Here is a 17,003-nt window from a genome sequence, read left to right as displayed (position 1 = left end):
CTTTGGGGCCGGGTTGCGGGAGCCCGAGCCGGGCTGGCGGCCCCGGTCCGGGCCCCACTTGTTGCGAGGCGTCTGGGCCGCTCCGCGAATCTTCCCCGAGGACTGGGAGGCTCGGAGGCGGCTGGTCCTTCCGCGTCGTTGAGACGGAGAGCCGGGGTCGTTACGGCCGTTGAAATGCCGCAAAGACTGCAGGTGTATCCCAGAGTTCAGCCGCTTTTAGGAAGATTAGAGCCAACCCAGCTGTCATTGGTCTTCCTTGGTCATTTGTAACGTTGGCCGGGTCCGCGTTCTACCCCGTGTTCCTAAGCATTTGTCCTGCCCCTTGTTTCATCTTGAAATCATCCATATCTTCGCTTCCTTGAACCCTACTCACCTGATTCAGCTTTTCTCCATGATCTCCTGGAAGCTGCACTACCCGGGATTCAAGCCATCATTCATTTCCCAGATGCAGTACCTTTGGAGCTGGTTGACTTTGCAATGTTTTTATCTTGCGAAGATAACAGAAGCAAGTACGGGCAGAGTTTGATGGGCCTGTCAAGTGACAGGTGTCACTCTTCAGAGCTCTCCTAGAGTGTGACTGACTGGGAAGCCCTCTTGAGGTGGGGAGCACAGTCTTCCTACAGTTTAGTAGTTGGTCTGCCCTGGAAGAGGGCCCAGCAAGATGTGAGTAGTTCTCAGGCCAGCAGCTGAGAGACCACCGGCCCCCTCGACAAGCCACAACTTCCTGACGCTTTTCAGTGGAGCTTCCACTGTTCCAACAACCACAATGGAAAACGGGCAAGGGAGAATGAGGAAACCCAAGACAGAAAGAGAGTGACTTCATGACAAAATGTCCTAACTCTCCGGTTGGGTAACCATGTCCCAAATGACTCCTGCCAGAGCTTGATCCCAAGTGCCCTATACATCTGGAAGTTTCCCAGCTTACTGATGTTAAAATCTTCTTGGAGAGGGACTGTGCCCCAGAATCGTCCCAGGGAAGGAATGGAGAAATTTTAAGGCCTTTGCTGGTGGTTTTGGAGGAGTGGGGTTGCTTGGTAGGAAGAACAGTCCCCATGTTTGCCTTCTGGCAACTGGGTAGTTATTGGAGATTGGTATGCGTGTCTGTGTCTGTTGAGGTGGGGGTACAGGGAGGGGTACTGCTTCCTTCTCCAAAGAGGGCACAGGTTGGTTAGAGCATCTTAAATGGTCTCTAAGTCCGTTTGACAGTGATTAGTCACTATATCAATAGAAGTATCAAGGACGGAAGTCCTCCCTGAAGAGGTGATATCTAAGAGGAGGCTCAACGTGCCGCTTCAGGGCTTTTAGGGCTTTTGCTCTGGGTTGAGGAAGCAGTTAAGAATAAAATAAAAGCCAGAGGCATGTCATAAACATAAGCACCAGAAGGACAAATATGGGCTCTGCTCTCCAACCATCTCCATTGAGGTAGACAGTTGGGTTTATGCTTGGCCAGAATTACTGACTACAGTAAGTTGTAAAAGAAACAGGAAATGCACATCTTGATCTCATCACTGGCTGTTAATTACCTGAAGTTCACCCTCTGGGTGTTAAGGTAGTGTCTAGTCTGAGAATTTAGCCTGTCCAGACTCTAAATTGGATTTAATTTTTATAGTTGGACCAACCTCTTGAAGGTGGCTAGACATTCCTCTTTTGGTTTTGAGCCATTCTTGAAGTGGGTACTTGGGCTTTCCCCACAAAGAGGCTGCTGCTTTATTAATAGAGCAGGTTGATCTCGGAGGAGCTGATTTTTACCAAATGGCTTTAAAAAGGGTCCTGGGGAAAGGTCTTCTGCAGGTAAGATATCATAATGAGTGTGGTGTTGTTTTTTTTCTTTGTATTAAGATCAGGCCTTTGTGACACTGACCACAAACGATGCCTACGCCAAAGGTGCTCTGGTCCTGGGCTCGTCTCTGAAACAGCACAGGACCACCAGGAGGCTGGCTGTGCTCACCACCCCGCAGGTCTCAGACTCCATGAGGTGAGGACCTCACTGCTGCCCCCATGTTCCTGGGGCTCGGACATCTTTCTCCCCTGCTTCTCTGGCATCTGTGGGTGTTGAGGCCAGACCCTTTTCAGGAGTTGAGCACTGGGAAGAGAAAGATGAGAGAGGCCGAGTCAAGGGTTTCTGGGTCTGAAACCTTCCAGCTTTTAGGAGATATGTCAACCAGGTTCCCTTCTGGAGGTGGTGATGTGGCCCATACCTTTCTGACTCCAAGTAGGAGTGGAAGGAGGAGGAGGATTCTTCCCTCTCTGGGGGATCTGAGTGAGTGTTTCAGACCCAGCATTCCCTGCTTAAATGCACCTCTGTGTATTCACAGTTCACTTGAGCTCCTTTCCCCAGATGCAGCAGGAACTACATTGTCTTCTGTTTCAAACCAGGGAAACTCTCAGGTGACTTGAAAAGAAAAGTAGCTGTTTTCTTCAATGCCAGCTGATCTTCCTAACATAAATATCTTTATTAAATACAATGTAATACCCTAGAATTTTTACCAGAGGGCTTTCTGGGCTAGAGGCTGTACTGGGGAGCACACTAGGGCACAGGCTACTGGATGGTTAAGTAAGTTTACTTTGATTTGTTGAATTTTGAAGTATCTGAATAAACTACCTAGTTCCTAACACTGACTTTCAGAATATCTAGGTACCCTGGCAACCTTGTAATGTGTTTGTTTTTGTGATCTCCTAGCCCTCTTAGAAATTGAAAATACCCTTTTGTGTAAGCACAGGCCAAGGGCCTTTGAACAGTTAAGCATTATGTATACATACATATATCTTTCACACTAACAACCTTGTTCCTAAATGATAATTTAGGAAGATAACAAAAGGCTGTCTTCTGATGTGCATATCCTGATTTATAATATATTTGTGAGGATGTGTGTAAGAAACTGGATCTAGTCTTACATTCCCCTGCCCCCCCCCACACACACACACACCCTACCATCACCAGCTGACTTTGGTCAATGATGCCCCTAAACATTTCTTTTCAAAAAGATCAAGTTTACTGTGTGACCTAGAACATATTTTTGTACAGCTTTTGAGAAAGAATATGATACCACTTTTGTTCCACATGTCTGACATTGTTATAAACTTTCAGTGATGATATGTTTTTATCCTTTGTTTTTCCTCATGCTCAGTTGAGTGTCTTATCCAAGTCTCCTCTATGAACCCACCTCAAGAGCTTTCTAAAATAAAACTTCAGGTCATTTGGGACACGGAGAAGTGTTGTACCTCACAAACCAAAGAGAAACTCAAGTTGTATTTAAATAGGGTGTTAAGCACATAATAAATGCTGGTTATACCGGATTCTAAACAAATGGCAACCTAATAAACTGAGGACTTTAACTTCATTTGGGACACAAGAGTTTCAGGCAGTTATCAGTCAATTGCTTTAGCAAAAGTGATTAGTTTTAGGCTTCATGAAGGATATTTTATGCATAGTACTCAGAAAAATTTGTAAAAAATATCCAGTAGTCAGGAAGAATCAATTCTAATAAAACGTCATTGCCAAATTCGTAGGCTATTTGTAAAAATGTGCTCTTACCAAATGCCAGTCACGTTTTGACAAGCTATTTCCACCAGCTGCCTGATATTCAGTGATATGATAAAACATTTTTAAAAATCACTTCTATAATAGTGTTTTGAGACAGGCATTCCATCCTCACCATAAGCAGTTCCTATTACTTTAGTGAAGTTAACTGCACATGCAAACAAACACAAATTGTCTTGAAGTAAAATTAGATTTAAGGGTGTGAACTATACCAAAGCAACAGATCATTCTAGTAATTAAAGTAGAGGGTAATAAAGCAGCAGTCTTACATTAGGTGGGTCACTTGTTCTGAAAAGATGCTAAATGCTGCTTTCTGGATTGTATTTTGACAGGAAAGTTTTAGAGACAGTCTTTGATGAAATCATCATGGTGGACGTCTTGGACAGTGGCGATTCTGCTCATTTAACCTTGATGAAGAGGCCTGAGTTGGGTGTCACATTGACGAAACTCCACTGCTGGTCACTAACACAGTACTCAAAATGTGTATTCATGGATGCGGATACGCTGGTGAGTGTGGCTCTAAGGGCTGGGGGGATGTTTGGAGTCATGCAGGCCTGAGAGGCATTTGGGGACCACTGTCGAGACTTGACAGGAAAGTTTAGATTAAAACACTGATGTAAGACGTGTCAGGTGACAAAGGAGAGTGGGCCCAGGCTGCCATACAGCTGTCATTATCTTTTGTGTTGGATGACACAGGGAGAACTTAAGGAGGGTATGCTGCAGCACATTTTCATAATGCTCTTTCTCCCCTTTGAATCAGGTCCTAGCAAATATTGATGATCTTTTTGAGAGAGAAGAATTGTCAGCAGCACCAGACCCAGGGTGGCCCGACTGCTTCAATTCCGGAGTCTTCGTGTTTCAGCCTTCTATTGAAACATATAATCAGCTGTTGCAGCTTGCTTCTGAGCAAGGGAGTTTTGATGGTACGTATCTGCCATCTTCTTATCTGGAACACCTTGAGTAGTTTACAGGGACTGCTCTTCTCAGGGATATAATTGCTGTGGCTTCCCGTGCTGGGAAGGGACAGGAGATGTACGTAACAAGCATTTTAAGTTGTACGCTTTTGGGAATTTCTAACACGTGTTTGTGTATTTTTTTTCCCCCATAGGTGCATAAGATTAACCTAAATTAAGAGGCATAATTTTTTGATGGGGGTTGGAGTCTCACTCTGTCACCCAGGCTGGAGTGCAGTGGCACACTCATGGTCACCCCAGCGTCCACCTGCTGGGCTTTGGCAGTCCTTCAGCCTCAGCCTTCCAAGTAGCCAGAACTATAGGCATGTGCTACCACGCTCAGCTAATTTTTTATTTATTGTAGAGACAAGGTCTCGCCAAGTTGCCTAGGCTGGTCTCGAACCCGCGGGCTCAGATAATCCACTCACCTCAGTCTCCCAAAGTGCTGGGATTACAGGCTGAGCCACCAAACCCCGCCAAGAGGCATTTTTATAGGATTGCCTTTAAATGACCTTCCTGTATCTAAATAAGAGTATAATAAATGTAACATGAATATTCAAAAATTCAAAAGATTGCTGAATAAAAGACTTCAACATCTATCTTTTTTTCCCCTCTTTTTTGAGTTGGGGTCTTATTCTGTTGCCCAGGCTAGAGCACAATGACATGATTAGGACTCATCACAGCCTTGACCTCCTGGGCTCAGGCGATTCTTCCACCTCAGCCTCATGAGTGGCTGGGACTACAGGCATGTGCCACCATCCTGGCTAATTTTTGTTTTTTGTTTTGTTTGGTTTTTTTTGGTAGCGATGAGGTCTCACTATATTGCCCAGACTGGTTTTGAACTCCTGGGTTCAAGCAATCCGCCTGCCTTGGCCTCCCAAAGTGTTGGGATTATAAGCATGAGCCACTGCGCCCACCCTAACATCTGTCTTTAAACCTGAGTAAACTTAAACTCAGGAGCGTTTGACAGCCATTCTCCCAGGAGGCTCATGTATTGTCGCCATGGAAACTTGAGGAATAAGCCTGAGAGTCTGGCTCTTGTTCTCTCAGGAAGCATTAGAAAAGAAGATAGAAAGTTTATGTGAATAACCTTTGCTTCCAAACTCTTATTTCTAGAAGGCTGCATGTCAGTAGTATCTGTAAGGCCAAAGAGTAGAGCACTGACAAGGTCAGCATGCATTTTCTATAATGTGTAAATGTATCTGTGGTTATATGTACATAAAGGTTCTAACCATATGTGGTCTAGGGCTTCATATCCTTCGGAGAATTTTGAGCAAATGAATTAGTAGGTATGCTTTCGTTTCAGACCAGTCTCTGAAATAATAAATAATAAGCCATGATTTTAAAACAACCACAAAATAAAACACACATTACAAAACTTGTAGCTGCTATGCAAAAGCAGTCCTTTTAAAAACTACTCTTGAGTGGTTCCTTTGAATAGGGAAAAGACCAGTAGAGACAGAAAGAAGGACGTGCTCTAAGAAGCCCTCCTAGCAGTGACTCATGGCCAGATACATGACACTGTGGCGGGACACGGGCATGGACCAGAGGCCTGAGCTCACAGACACACACTCCAGGGCCTTCTTTCCTCCCCCCCCCACCTCGAGTCGATCTGAGGTTTGCAGTGAGTAGATCTTTTGGAATTAGCAGAAACGGTCTTTCTCATTGGACATAGATTCAGCCCCGGGTACAGATAATGAGGATTCAGTCCCATTAATTAGTTATCAAGTTAAAAATCAAAATATCAAATTTAAACGTGTAGAATTCAAGCATTAAACCTAAAAGTTTGTTAGATTGCTGAAGTTAAGATGTTGGAAGTTCAAACGTTTCAAATTACACATAAAACTGAAATTGGGTTTTTGTTGTTGCTATTCACAGAAATGGAATTCTTTCTAGTGATTTGGCTGAGGATTTGGGAATTGCAGCTATCTAAAATCTCATTGAAAAGAATAAGGAAGTTTAAGTTACAGTTTTGTTTCACTATTTAGCTAGTTTACGCTCTAAGCCACATAGTTCTCAAGGCCGATTTTGCCTCCCAAGGAACGTGTGGCAGCATCAGGATGTCGCAGCTGAAAGGGGTGGGTGCAAAGGGTGTCTGGGGATGGAGACTAGGGATGCTGCAAAACATCCCACAGCAGAGGAGGATCAGCCCAGCATGTCAGTTGGATTGAGATTGAGAATCCCTGCTCTGTGCTGAGATATTATGTGATCTAAACCAGAGCAGGAATATCTGAACAATAATGAATGGCTGCATCTGACAAGAAGTGCAGTCTTGTTTTAAGCAACCTTAAAAGAAAAAAATGATGATATGTTAAATGTTCACTGTGGTCAAGGCCAAATGAACCTTCTTCACTTTGTTGACATGTTTTTAGCTCCTACTGTTTTCCTTTTGTATAAGGAATGAAAGCCATATTCGTATTCAAGTTCAAAACATGTAGTCCTTATTTCTACTGCTTACACTGAAAGTTACTTTTGCTGGAAAGGAAGATGGGTGTTTTAGCAGAAGTCCACTGTTTGTCTTAGCCTTCCTGTCAGAGTGTAGCTTTCTTCACCTCCTCTCCTCTAATGTGAAGGAAGTAAGTGTAACCCTGCCAGAAATTCAGTGTAACTATTCTCAAGTTCAGTAAGTGAATCACTTTCTGAAGTAGATCTCATGGCCTGCCAACTGCCTGAAATCCACATGATGTTAATCGTGTAAAGAGAATCCAGTGTCTAGCCTAGTAGAGTATTAGATGTTGTCGTTGAGAGATGAGAGTTTAGATACCAAACAGTAGTGTGCTGTGGTAAATTATCCAGGTAACAGTTTTAGAATATGAAGCTAATTAATTAACTGGTAGAAACTAACCTGCATGTCTACTGTGTTCTAGAACCTAGAGGCAATAGAGGAGTTGATGGATTCATTGTTAAGAAGCCTGAGTGTGCAAAGTGCTCAACTAGAAAGCACTCTCTGCTTTTTCAGCCAGAATCCAAAACCACGGTGAGATTCTCTGAGCCCGCTAGCACATTTCATTATTCAGCAGCGGGTTTTCAGGACTTGCCGTCCTAAGGTATCCCATTTACTGGCTCACTGGGGGCAAAGGATTAAGTTTTCTCTGTTAATAGAGAAAATGTTCCTCTTTCTTGATGAAAGAGTTAAAAAGTCAACTAGACAGCTAAGAACTCATAATTAGTTCTCAATATGTTGTTTAAATTCAACAGAAGAATAAACTAGCAGCTCTCAATGGAAAGGTGGTTTTCACTTGGAGTTTGTGTTACTAATAAGCTTTACTCAGCAAAGAAAGCTCACTCCAGACTTTGGGAGCCTGCTCCTCCTTCGAGGGGGTACCATAGCCTTTACACACGTCAGTGTGTGAAGCTGTGACATAAAAATTCATCGGACTTATGCTTGATATCAAGAAAATATTTCTTTATGAACAGTGACTTTGTCTAATGGCAGGAACCTTGCTTTGCCTCAAGTTTTAAATACATTATTATACAAACATTATAAATATAAAGATAAATAATCTTAGACATTGTATTAAGCATTATTTAAAAAAATTATTTCAGCTAGGCGTCATGCTGTAGTCACTGAGACAAACATTTTCAGCTGTTTCTTTCACCATTCCCTACATTTTCTAACAGCCACAGGTTTTCCCCTTCCTCAACCCCATGACCAGTGTTAAGACCCAGCATTTTTAAGTGAGTATTACAAAAGCCCAGTTTTGCAGATGCCTGTATCTCAGTCTGTATCTCTTACAAGTCTTGCTTAATCTCTTGTCTAGTGTTCCCCAGAAACCGGTGGGGCCTGGTGTCCACTGACAAGCCCCAAGGCCGCTGATGGCTGGGTATTCACAGCTTCTTTCAGAGCCCTTCTAATGCAAAAGAATGTGGCTATCATTCTTCTAATCACCAGCCCTCTCATCACAGCCCCTCCACCTCTTCACCCTGTGCCTCTGGCCAAGAGAATAATCCTAATATGGCAAATTGTGCTCCCGTACCTTGGCTTTTCTTTCTCCCCAAATATCTCGAGTGTTAGAATTGAGAACTAGGAACTGCATACCTAACTCATGGCTGGTGTCTAACTTTCCGTAGTGAAGAGTCCAAGTTCCTGTACCACTGTTTGTATTTTCAAACTGTCTTGACGCTTACTTCATCAGTGAAGTTACATGTTTCCTGAAAAGTTGAACAACAGCTGTTGTGAAATAGTTCTACACTAGTATCGTATGGGATGTAGGATGGTACGGTTAACTTCAGGGCTTATTAGCAGTAAGAAGAGAAGAGAGGGGTCACGATACTGAAGATACTAATGAGCAGTTTTGCATCTACCATGAACTTAGGAGAAGTGAAGCTGACACGCTCGACTCGTAATTTGAAGGAATCATCCTGAATGCAAGTTGAGGTTTATTTTCTTTGCCCCTGTGACTCAGGTATCTTAAGGGTGCTAGTTGAAAAGTTTAGTGCTTGAAAATTGCTGCCTATTAAATTTCTTCTGTGTGTGTTAGTTTTAAAAACCTAAGTCAGAGGATTCATATTTTCCAATTTGGAGTGTCCTTTTTAAAAAATCTTGGTACTCATTTTAATTAGTACAACCTTAATACCCTAAACTTTTTATTGATGCACTGGAATTTTGGTCTACAGTTGAGTTACCAGAAAGAAGAAAAAATAGGAGAGAATAAATTGGTGGCAGAATATGAGATGCGATTTTACTTTAAAGAGAATCTGGGATCTGTTGGGGTCATTATACGTGCATGTTCCAAATTTTTAGTGGCCACTGAGACCCCTAAACAGAGAACAATAATTTTTTTTAATGATGTTTAATAGAAAAGACTGTTAAAGTGTAAAATCAACCCCAGTGCCACTTTTACTTTTTGTAGTTAATTAGGTCTCATGCTGGACCTGCCCAAAAAAGGAATGAGGGATTGGGTATTTCAAGATAGTACTTGTCTTGTCCCAACAAAATGAGCTCAGAAATGTAGGTGCGCCTCCCATGGCTCCCGACTTGACAAGTCTGCCTTGACAGTTGACTTCCGGCGTGGCTTTCCCCCCTGCCCAGGCACTACTGCGTACTGCCCTCCGTGTTTTAGCAGTTGCTTTGAGAATGAGTCTGTTCTATTGCATTCATATCATTTCATTGATAGTTTAAGGAATAAGTATCTTAAGAGGAAAAGCAAGACCATCACCTGGAATGGCAAAATGAGTGAGCACATATAAGTTTCTTCCTAAGAGCTATTTTTATCTCATTGTCTCCATGAGGATTTTTTTTAACTTAGCCATCTGTTTGTCTCCATCTTTGTAACCAGCAGAGATCATGAACCCCATGAGAAACAGAGGAGGAGGAAGGAACTGACGTATTTTGTGTGTGTGCCAGCTCTTAACTCAAGTCGTTTTGCCAACTTTCCCCTTATTCTCCACAGGCTGTGAGAATGCGTTTGTGCATTCATTAATTGAACTGATATTTATTGAGGGCCTGCTGTCGAGCAGGTACTGGGAACCTGCCTTTGTTGTAGTTCCCGGGCAGCAAAGCCAGGCCTGAACTAGAGTCTTTCTCAACTCTGTCTGGGTTATGTGTTTGTGGTTTTGTGTTTTTTCCTCTTCCTGATTATCTCACGCTGCAGCATCCTTGTGACTATATCCTGAGAATGATACAGAATGGAGGAAGATCCCTGTTACCCTGACCTTATTATAGATTATTTACTTTGAGTTCATTTCTCTTATTAGACAGAGCAGCTGGTATAGTCCTTATTTACAGATGAGAAAACGGAGGTTCAGCTCTCCTGTCTTGACAGCTACAGTTCCTCCCCTCCAGTCCACAGTATCTAAAAGCATTTAGTCATTTTACTCAGCAGCATGGTTGGTAGTCCCACATTGTTTTATGGGGTCTCGGTGCATTCTTGGAAGTATTACTCTTGCCTCCATTTCCATCAGTATTTCAAAAATCGTTGTAATTTCTAATCTGGGCAAGACACTAAGTTTAAGGGCCCCAAATGGACTGGAAAATAATACAGATTTTATCCCTGCCTCTATAAAGCTTATAGGCTGAGACCTTATAGACATTTAACATCTAATTCCACAGTTATGTAATCATGATTGTGGTAAATTCAGAGTGTGAGGAGTCTAGACCAGAAGCCTTAGACTGAGAAAGTAAAATTTAAGCCAAGAATAAATGTTTTCTTGCATTTATGTAATAATAGCTTGGTTATTAAGCATCATCTAAAAGTGAAAAACAAAAGCTATACTATGAAGTGGTAACATAAAGCAATTGTTCTTGGCTTAAATGAGTTGAAGCCAGTGAAATGCATTGATGCTGTGACCCAAGCTCCAAGTGCCTGGATTTCCATAAGCCACCTGGGGTTAATCCACTGATCCTCAGTAAACCTCATAAAAATATCCTCAAGAGCTGGGCCATTCATAAGCTGTAATTTAGTAATCCTTGGCATGTTCACTATAGGCAGCAATGATGGTATCTGCCAAGTTTATTGTACAAAGTCATTGTTAAGGAGTGAGTCACATGTTCATTTCACCACTTGTCTGTAGGTTGATTTTAGTCTAAAGTGTATTTTACTTTAAATTATGTGAGTGAGATCCCTCTTTGGATGGGACATCATCTAAGAGCTGGAATCTCTCTTACTCTTCTTCATGTCTATTATGTCTATACCACATTTATATAAATTTAGACTTTGTATAGAAATGATATTTTTAAGAGTTGCTAAAGATAAAAAAAAAAGGAGTCATTCTCCAGAAGAATCTAGACCAGAGCTTTTCAAATTTTAATATGCAAACAAATCTTCTGGGGATTAAAATATGGATTCTGATTCTGTGGGCCTGGGGAGCAGCTCAACAACCTGCATTCTATCCACCTCCCACGTGATGTACACGTTGCTGGAACCTGGACCACAGTTTGAGTAGCACAATTCTAGGGAGAACATTTCTGTGGCTGATATACTGGGGTGTGTGTTTTAACCAGGGTTGACTTGCTGCTCTGCTGCCCACGGTACACAACCCAGCTGCCAACAGGCTGTGGAAGAACACGCAGACTACACGAGCCTGGAACAAGTGCACAAATGCAGGAAACAGGACTCAACTCCATTTCTGTCTTAGGAAACGAACAGGCTCAGTTTCTGCTAAATACTATGGCATGTCCATGCTTACTAGGTATATGGCTCTGCTCAGTAAACCTAGAAAACACCAGGTCCACAGTTGTAAGGTGATTACATACTAGTGTTTGGGCAGCCTGGTGGAAGGATGATACAGAATCAGATATTTGCTTTTGTTTGTAGGACAGATGCCAGGTGTCCCTTGTTGCAGTTCCTTTCTCCCTATCACTCACCTGGGTTGCCACGCCCTGGCCTGCCAGATCACAGCTGCCAGTGATGCCTGCTAATCGTGTTTGTTGGTTCTGAGATGAGCGAGATTACAAGTGTCTTAATCTGTCAGATTAAATAAAGCTGCCTCTGGAAGTCTGACTAGAATGTCTTGGACAAAGTTTGGGGTTTTTTTTTTTAGTGGAAATTCAGCAGCCTTCATGGTATCCTTGTATGTTTTGGTTCACAGATGTGCTTAGACTTGCACTTGCTCTAAATTGTGGTCTCATTTAGAGATTACTAAAGAGAGGATATTGATAACACCATACATAGGTTTTTTTTCTAATGAAGATAAAGCATTTACATGAGCTTGAAAATTTGAGCTGTGCATTTGGGAAGTGGTAGTAAAGATCTCTAGACTGCTGAATTTAAAAACTATTTAAGAAGCCACAGACTTCTGGATGTCATTTTATTCTATTTTTAACTCACGACGTTGAGCTAAAAGGTGACCCTCTGCAGTCACACAATGAGGTGAGTGGCCATGGGAGTTTCATGGTGTGTGTTGTCCCATCTGGGGGCAAGCTTCTTGTCGATGGGTGTTTCAGGATTTGCCAATTGAATGGGCACCAATTCTTCATTGCCCTTTCTCCTCCTTGCTTGCTTCCTGTCTCCCGGTGCCTCCCCACCTCCCTGTGGCACACAGCCGATGGGCTGATGATGTTTGTAGGGTACCTGAGGGCAAACAGCAGCGACGTTTTGTGGCCAAAGGCAGCCAGCCAGGGGCTCTGCGGGATCAGCAGCTCTGACTCCTATTTCCCAGGCTCACGCAGGACGGACTTGGAAGTTCTGCCTCACCAGGGCTGTTCAGGCCTCCACGGAAATAGATTTCTTCCCTGCATCACGTGCAGCCATTGGTCATTTGAAGTGGAATTGGCTAAGTTGAAGGAGGTCTTAGAATGTTTAGGTTTTTAAAACAATATAGTTAGATGCTTAGAGTCATATGATATGCTTTATAACCACATATATTGTATCATACCTCGTAATCAAAATAAACAAGTAAAGAGTCGTTAGAAAAGGTTTGAGCACAATTCTCATTCTTGACCCCAGTTGTATTACTAATATTTTAAAATTACAAAAGCAATACAATATTAGGGAAAAGTGGGAGGAGGGGGAAATGATGCATCTATTGCACCAATCCCCTGACACAATTACTGTTGTTTTATTTATTTTCTTGAAATGTAAACATTGATTAATGTTTATGTTCTTGATAATAAGTATGGTATATGTAACTGTATATCTTTATGTTACACAGTGGACTAATGGTCTTTATAGATGTTAGTTTTAATGGCTGAATAATCCCCTGAGGGGCTGCTATCACAAGTTGCTAACCATGCCCGTATGGTAGAATATGTAAGTTGTTTAAACTTTTCTGCAGTTATAGAATATCTTTGAGGTTCTTACATTCATTCCACAAATAATTTGCCTTTGTATAAGGCATTCTGCTGCATGCTGGCATTGTAATGTAAGCAAAAAGAGTCATAATCCCCTTTCTTGTGGAATTTAGAATCTAATGACTGACATTTCCTGTTGAATTTTGCATTTTAGCCACATTAATCCTCAGACTTTTTTCTAACTTTTTATTTTGAGAGAATTGGAGATCAATATACAATTGTAATAAATAATAGAGGGAGACTGGGTATAGTGGGAGCACTTTGGGAGGCCGAGGTGGTAGGATTGCTCAAGCACTGGAGTTTGAGACCAGCCGAGGCAGCATAGTGAGAATGTCTTTGCGAGACGTTTAAAAAATTCCCAGGTATGGTGGCATGTGTCTGTGGTCCCAGCTACTTGGGAGGCTGAGGCAGGAGGATCACCTGAGCCTAGGAGGTCGAGGCTGTGGTGAGTTGTGATTGTGCCATACTGTACTCGAGCCTAGGCAACAGAGTGAGACGCCAACTCAAAAAAAAGAAAATAATACAGTGAGATCCCACAAACCCTTCACCTGGTTTTCTGCAGTGGTAACATCTTACATAACTAAAATATACCACCGCATCTAGGAAACTGACAGTGATACAATCTACTAAACTTATGTACTTTCATCAGTTTTACATGTATTCATTTGTGTCTGTCTATGCGTTTTTGTTTTTCATGCAATTTTATCACATGCAGATTGGTGTGACTATACCACCTTAGTCAAGATGTGGAAACTTTCCATCACAAGGACCCTCATGACACCCTTTTACAGCCACAGCTGCCCTTCTCCTCTCCACCTCCTGAGCCCCTGGCACCCATCAATTTGTTTCTATCTCTATCATTTTATCATTCGATAGATGTTATATAAGTGAAATCACACAGTATTTAATTTTGTGGGATTGGAGTTCCTTACTAAACATCATTACCTCGAGATTCATCCAGGTTGCTGTGCATGTCAGTAGTTTGTTCCTTTTTATTGCCAAGTGATATGCCATTATGTGGATGTACCACATGCACCTGTTGAATGACATTTGGGCTGTTTCCAGCTTTGCACTATTATGACTAAAGCTGCTGTGAACATATTCTCGTCTTTTTTTTTTTTCTGTTTCCATGGAAATATTTTGATGATTATGTTTAGAAGGAAATTAGTAAGACTTCTGTACCCCAGTCACCAGTGTTTAGTCCCACACATTTGGGGCATTTTTGTAGAATCCAAAATAAGCCTCTGGTGAATGGCATGATGTTTTGGCTTTAATATTTTGTGCCTCAGAATATGTTAATTTGCCTTTTAGCTAAAATCTTTTATTCTCATGTCTGTTCATCTATTATCTTAGTCTGTTCAGGCTGCTATAATAAAATACCATAGACTGAATGGTTTATAAACAACAGAAATTTACTTCTCAGAGTTCTAGAGGCTGGAAGTTCTGAGATCAGGATGCCAGTAGATTTGGTGTCTGGAGAGTGACTGTTTCTTAGTTCACAGATAACTGTCTTTTTCTTATAACTACATGTGGCAGAAGAGGTGAGGGACCTCTCTTAGGCCTCTTTTATGAGACACTAATCCCATTCATCAGCGATCTGCCCTCATGACCTAACCCCCTTCAAAAGGTCCCATTCCAGATACCATAACCTTGGGGGTTAGGATTTCAATATATGAATCTTGGGGACATAAACATCCAGTGCATTGCATTTTTGTAACAGTAAAGCATATCCTCTTGCCATCTGTATTGTCTTTTAGCACATACAAGGGAAAATGTATCTTCTGTTAGTGCTGATTCCTTGAGGCACAAGGACCTCTCGTGGCCACTCTTTACAGAGAGCTTGCTCCATGGACATTCACTCAGTGAATTCTTTTGACTCTCAGAGTTGGTTGAAGGGATTTGGAAAGGGTGCAATGCACAGAGCTTTTTTTTTTTTTTTTTTTGAGTTGGAGTCTCACTTTGTCGCTCTGGTTGGAGGGCAGTGACATGCTTACAGTCACCGCAGCCTCAACCTGCTGGGTTCAGTAGATCCTTCCACCTCAGCCTTCCAAGTAGCCAGAGCTACAGGCACGTGCCACCATACCCAACTACTTTTTTAATTTATTGTGGCGATGAGGTCCCACTGAGTTGCCCAGACTGGTTTCAAACCCGTGGGCTCAGGCAGTCCTCTCACCTCGGCCTCCCAAAGTGCTGGGATTATAGGCGTGAGCCATCATGCCTCACCTGCACAGAGATTTAAACCTAAAGCCCTGATCTTACTACTTGACTTTGAAAATTAAACTAATCCACAGATTTTTGAAGTCCCCTTCAAGACCAAGAAAAACTAAAAGTAGTGACAGTCAGTTGGACTTGCTGTTATGTCGGAAAAGACAAACTGGATTTTGGGGCAGAGCAGACTGAGGAGGGACGTGGCTGTGCAGTATGCCAGCCTCACACTTAGAGCAGGATTCTTCATGCCTGTCGCATCCCATGCATGCTTGCGCATGTATACAGTAAGTCCCCTACATACAAACCTTCAAGTTGCAAACTTTCAAAGATGCAAACATGCGTTTGCATGTCCAATCATTTAAGTTTATGTGTCTGGCATACATTGTCACATGCATGCATCCTCTACAAGTGATGGTGTCTTTGTGTACTTTACTGTATAGAGTACAGTAGTACAGTATCTTTATTTCAAGCCCAGAGTGTCCAGAGCAAACATAAAAGGAGTGGTGATGTAGCCGGCACTGCATAGCTGATTGTGTCGGTTGGGTACCCAGGCTAACTTTGAACTTCATGTGCTCTCAGAGCAGAACTTGTTCAAATCAGAGGACTTACTGTGCACAAACACATGCACACATGTCCTGAGCTCCTGCTCTGCTACTTCTCAATTTGTTTTCTGAAATCTCATAAGTCTAAAGTAGAAAGCACATAGAATACATGGAAGAATGTGATGTTTGTTTGTTTTTTGGTCAGGGCCCTGGCTGGAGTGCAGTGGCATAATCATGGTTCACCACAGCCTCAAACTCCTAGGCTCAAGTGATACCCCATGCCTCAGCCTCCCAGGTAGCTGGGACTACAGGTGTGTGCCACCACCCCTGCCTAATTTTTTTTTTATTCTTTGTAGAGACAAGGTCTCACTGTGTTGCCTAGTCTGGTCATAAACTCCTGGGCTCAAGCAAGCCTCCTGCCTCAGCCTCCCAAACTGCTGGGATTACAGACATGAGCCACTGTGCCCAGCTGGAACCATGTGTTTTGAGGTGACTTGGTGACCTGTTTGATTACTTAAGTGTTTGTGATTTGGGTCAGACACTCAGCAGTTGAGATTTCTATTCTTTCTGTTGAGTCAATGGCCACAGTCATCATTTTCCAAGGAAGACAAAGTCTGGGAATTCCTTGGGGCTGAGCAAGCACTTTCTATAGAATTGTGGCTGACCTTGGCCATGGGATGAGTATACCAGGCCCTGCCTGAAGATATGGTCAGCGGCAGGAGAGGGCACCATAGGGGTGATGGGGCCTTGTAGGCCCTCCGTTGATTAGCCAACAGTTGGGGACCCCAGAAAACAATTGTCCCAGTTTGTTCTCTTTTGCTTCTTGCTTCTTTGTCCTGTCACTCTTGGGGAAACATCTAAAATCTGATCCTAGTGTGGTCTGGTCCATGCCGACCTCTCTGAGACTCAGCTGGCACCATGCAACTTGCGCCCACGCAGCAGGCCCCTCACTCGGACCACCTTCCAGCCTTCTTGCCTCAGCCTCATGTCCCTGCCCCGGTCTGTGGTGTGTGCTGTGTCTGTTCTGC

General features: G+C 42.7%; 1 protein-coding gene across 3 annotated transcripts in view; it reads left to right on the top strand.

The window, feature by feature from the left end:
* Positions 1–1,837: 1,837 nt before the first annotated feature.
* The window catches only part of GYG1 (glycogenin 1), a 35,142-nt gene continuing 19,976 nt past the window's right edge, over positions 1,838–17,003 (top strand). For all 3 annotated transcript variants that reach the window (XM_021706422.1, XM_021706421.1, XM_008072974.2), the window contains exons 1-3: positions 1,838–1,975; positions 3,874–4,048; positions 4,302–4,464. In XM_021706422.1, the coding sequence (XP_021562097.1) occupies positions 1,971–1,975; positions 3,874–4,048; positions 4,302–4,464 (343 nt within the window). In that variant the 5' untranslated portion in view covers positions 1,838–1,970. The remainder of the gene's footprint in view (positions 1,976–3,873; positions 4,049–4,301; positions 4,465–17,003) is intronic.

Source organism: Carlito syrichta, unplaced genomic scaffold (genome assembly GCF_000164805.1).
Source record: "Carlito syrichta isolate Samal-C Ts95f unplaced genomic scaffold, Tarsius_syrichta-2.0.1 Scaffold315561, whole genome shotgun sequence".
NCBI classification, from domain to species: domain Eukaryota; kingdom Metazoa; phylum Chordata; class Mammalia; order Primates; family Tarsiidae; genus Carlito; species Carlito syrichta.
The sequence above is the reverse complement of the archived record's forward strand: the minus strand, read 5'-3'. Positions and strand labels throughout refer to the sequence as shown.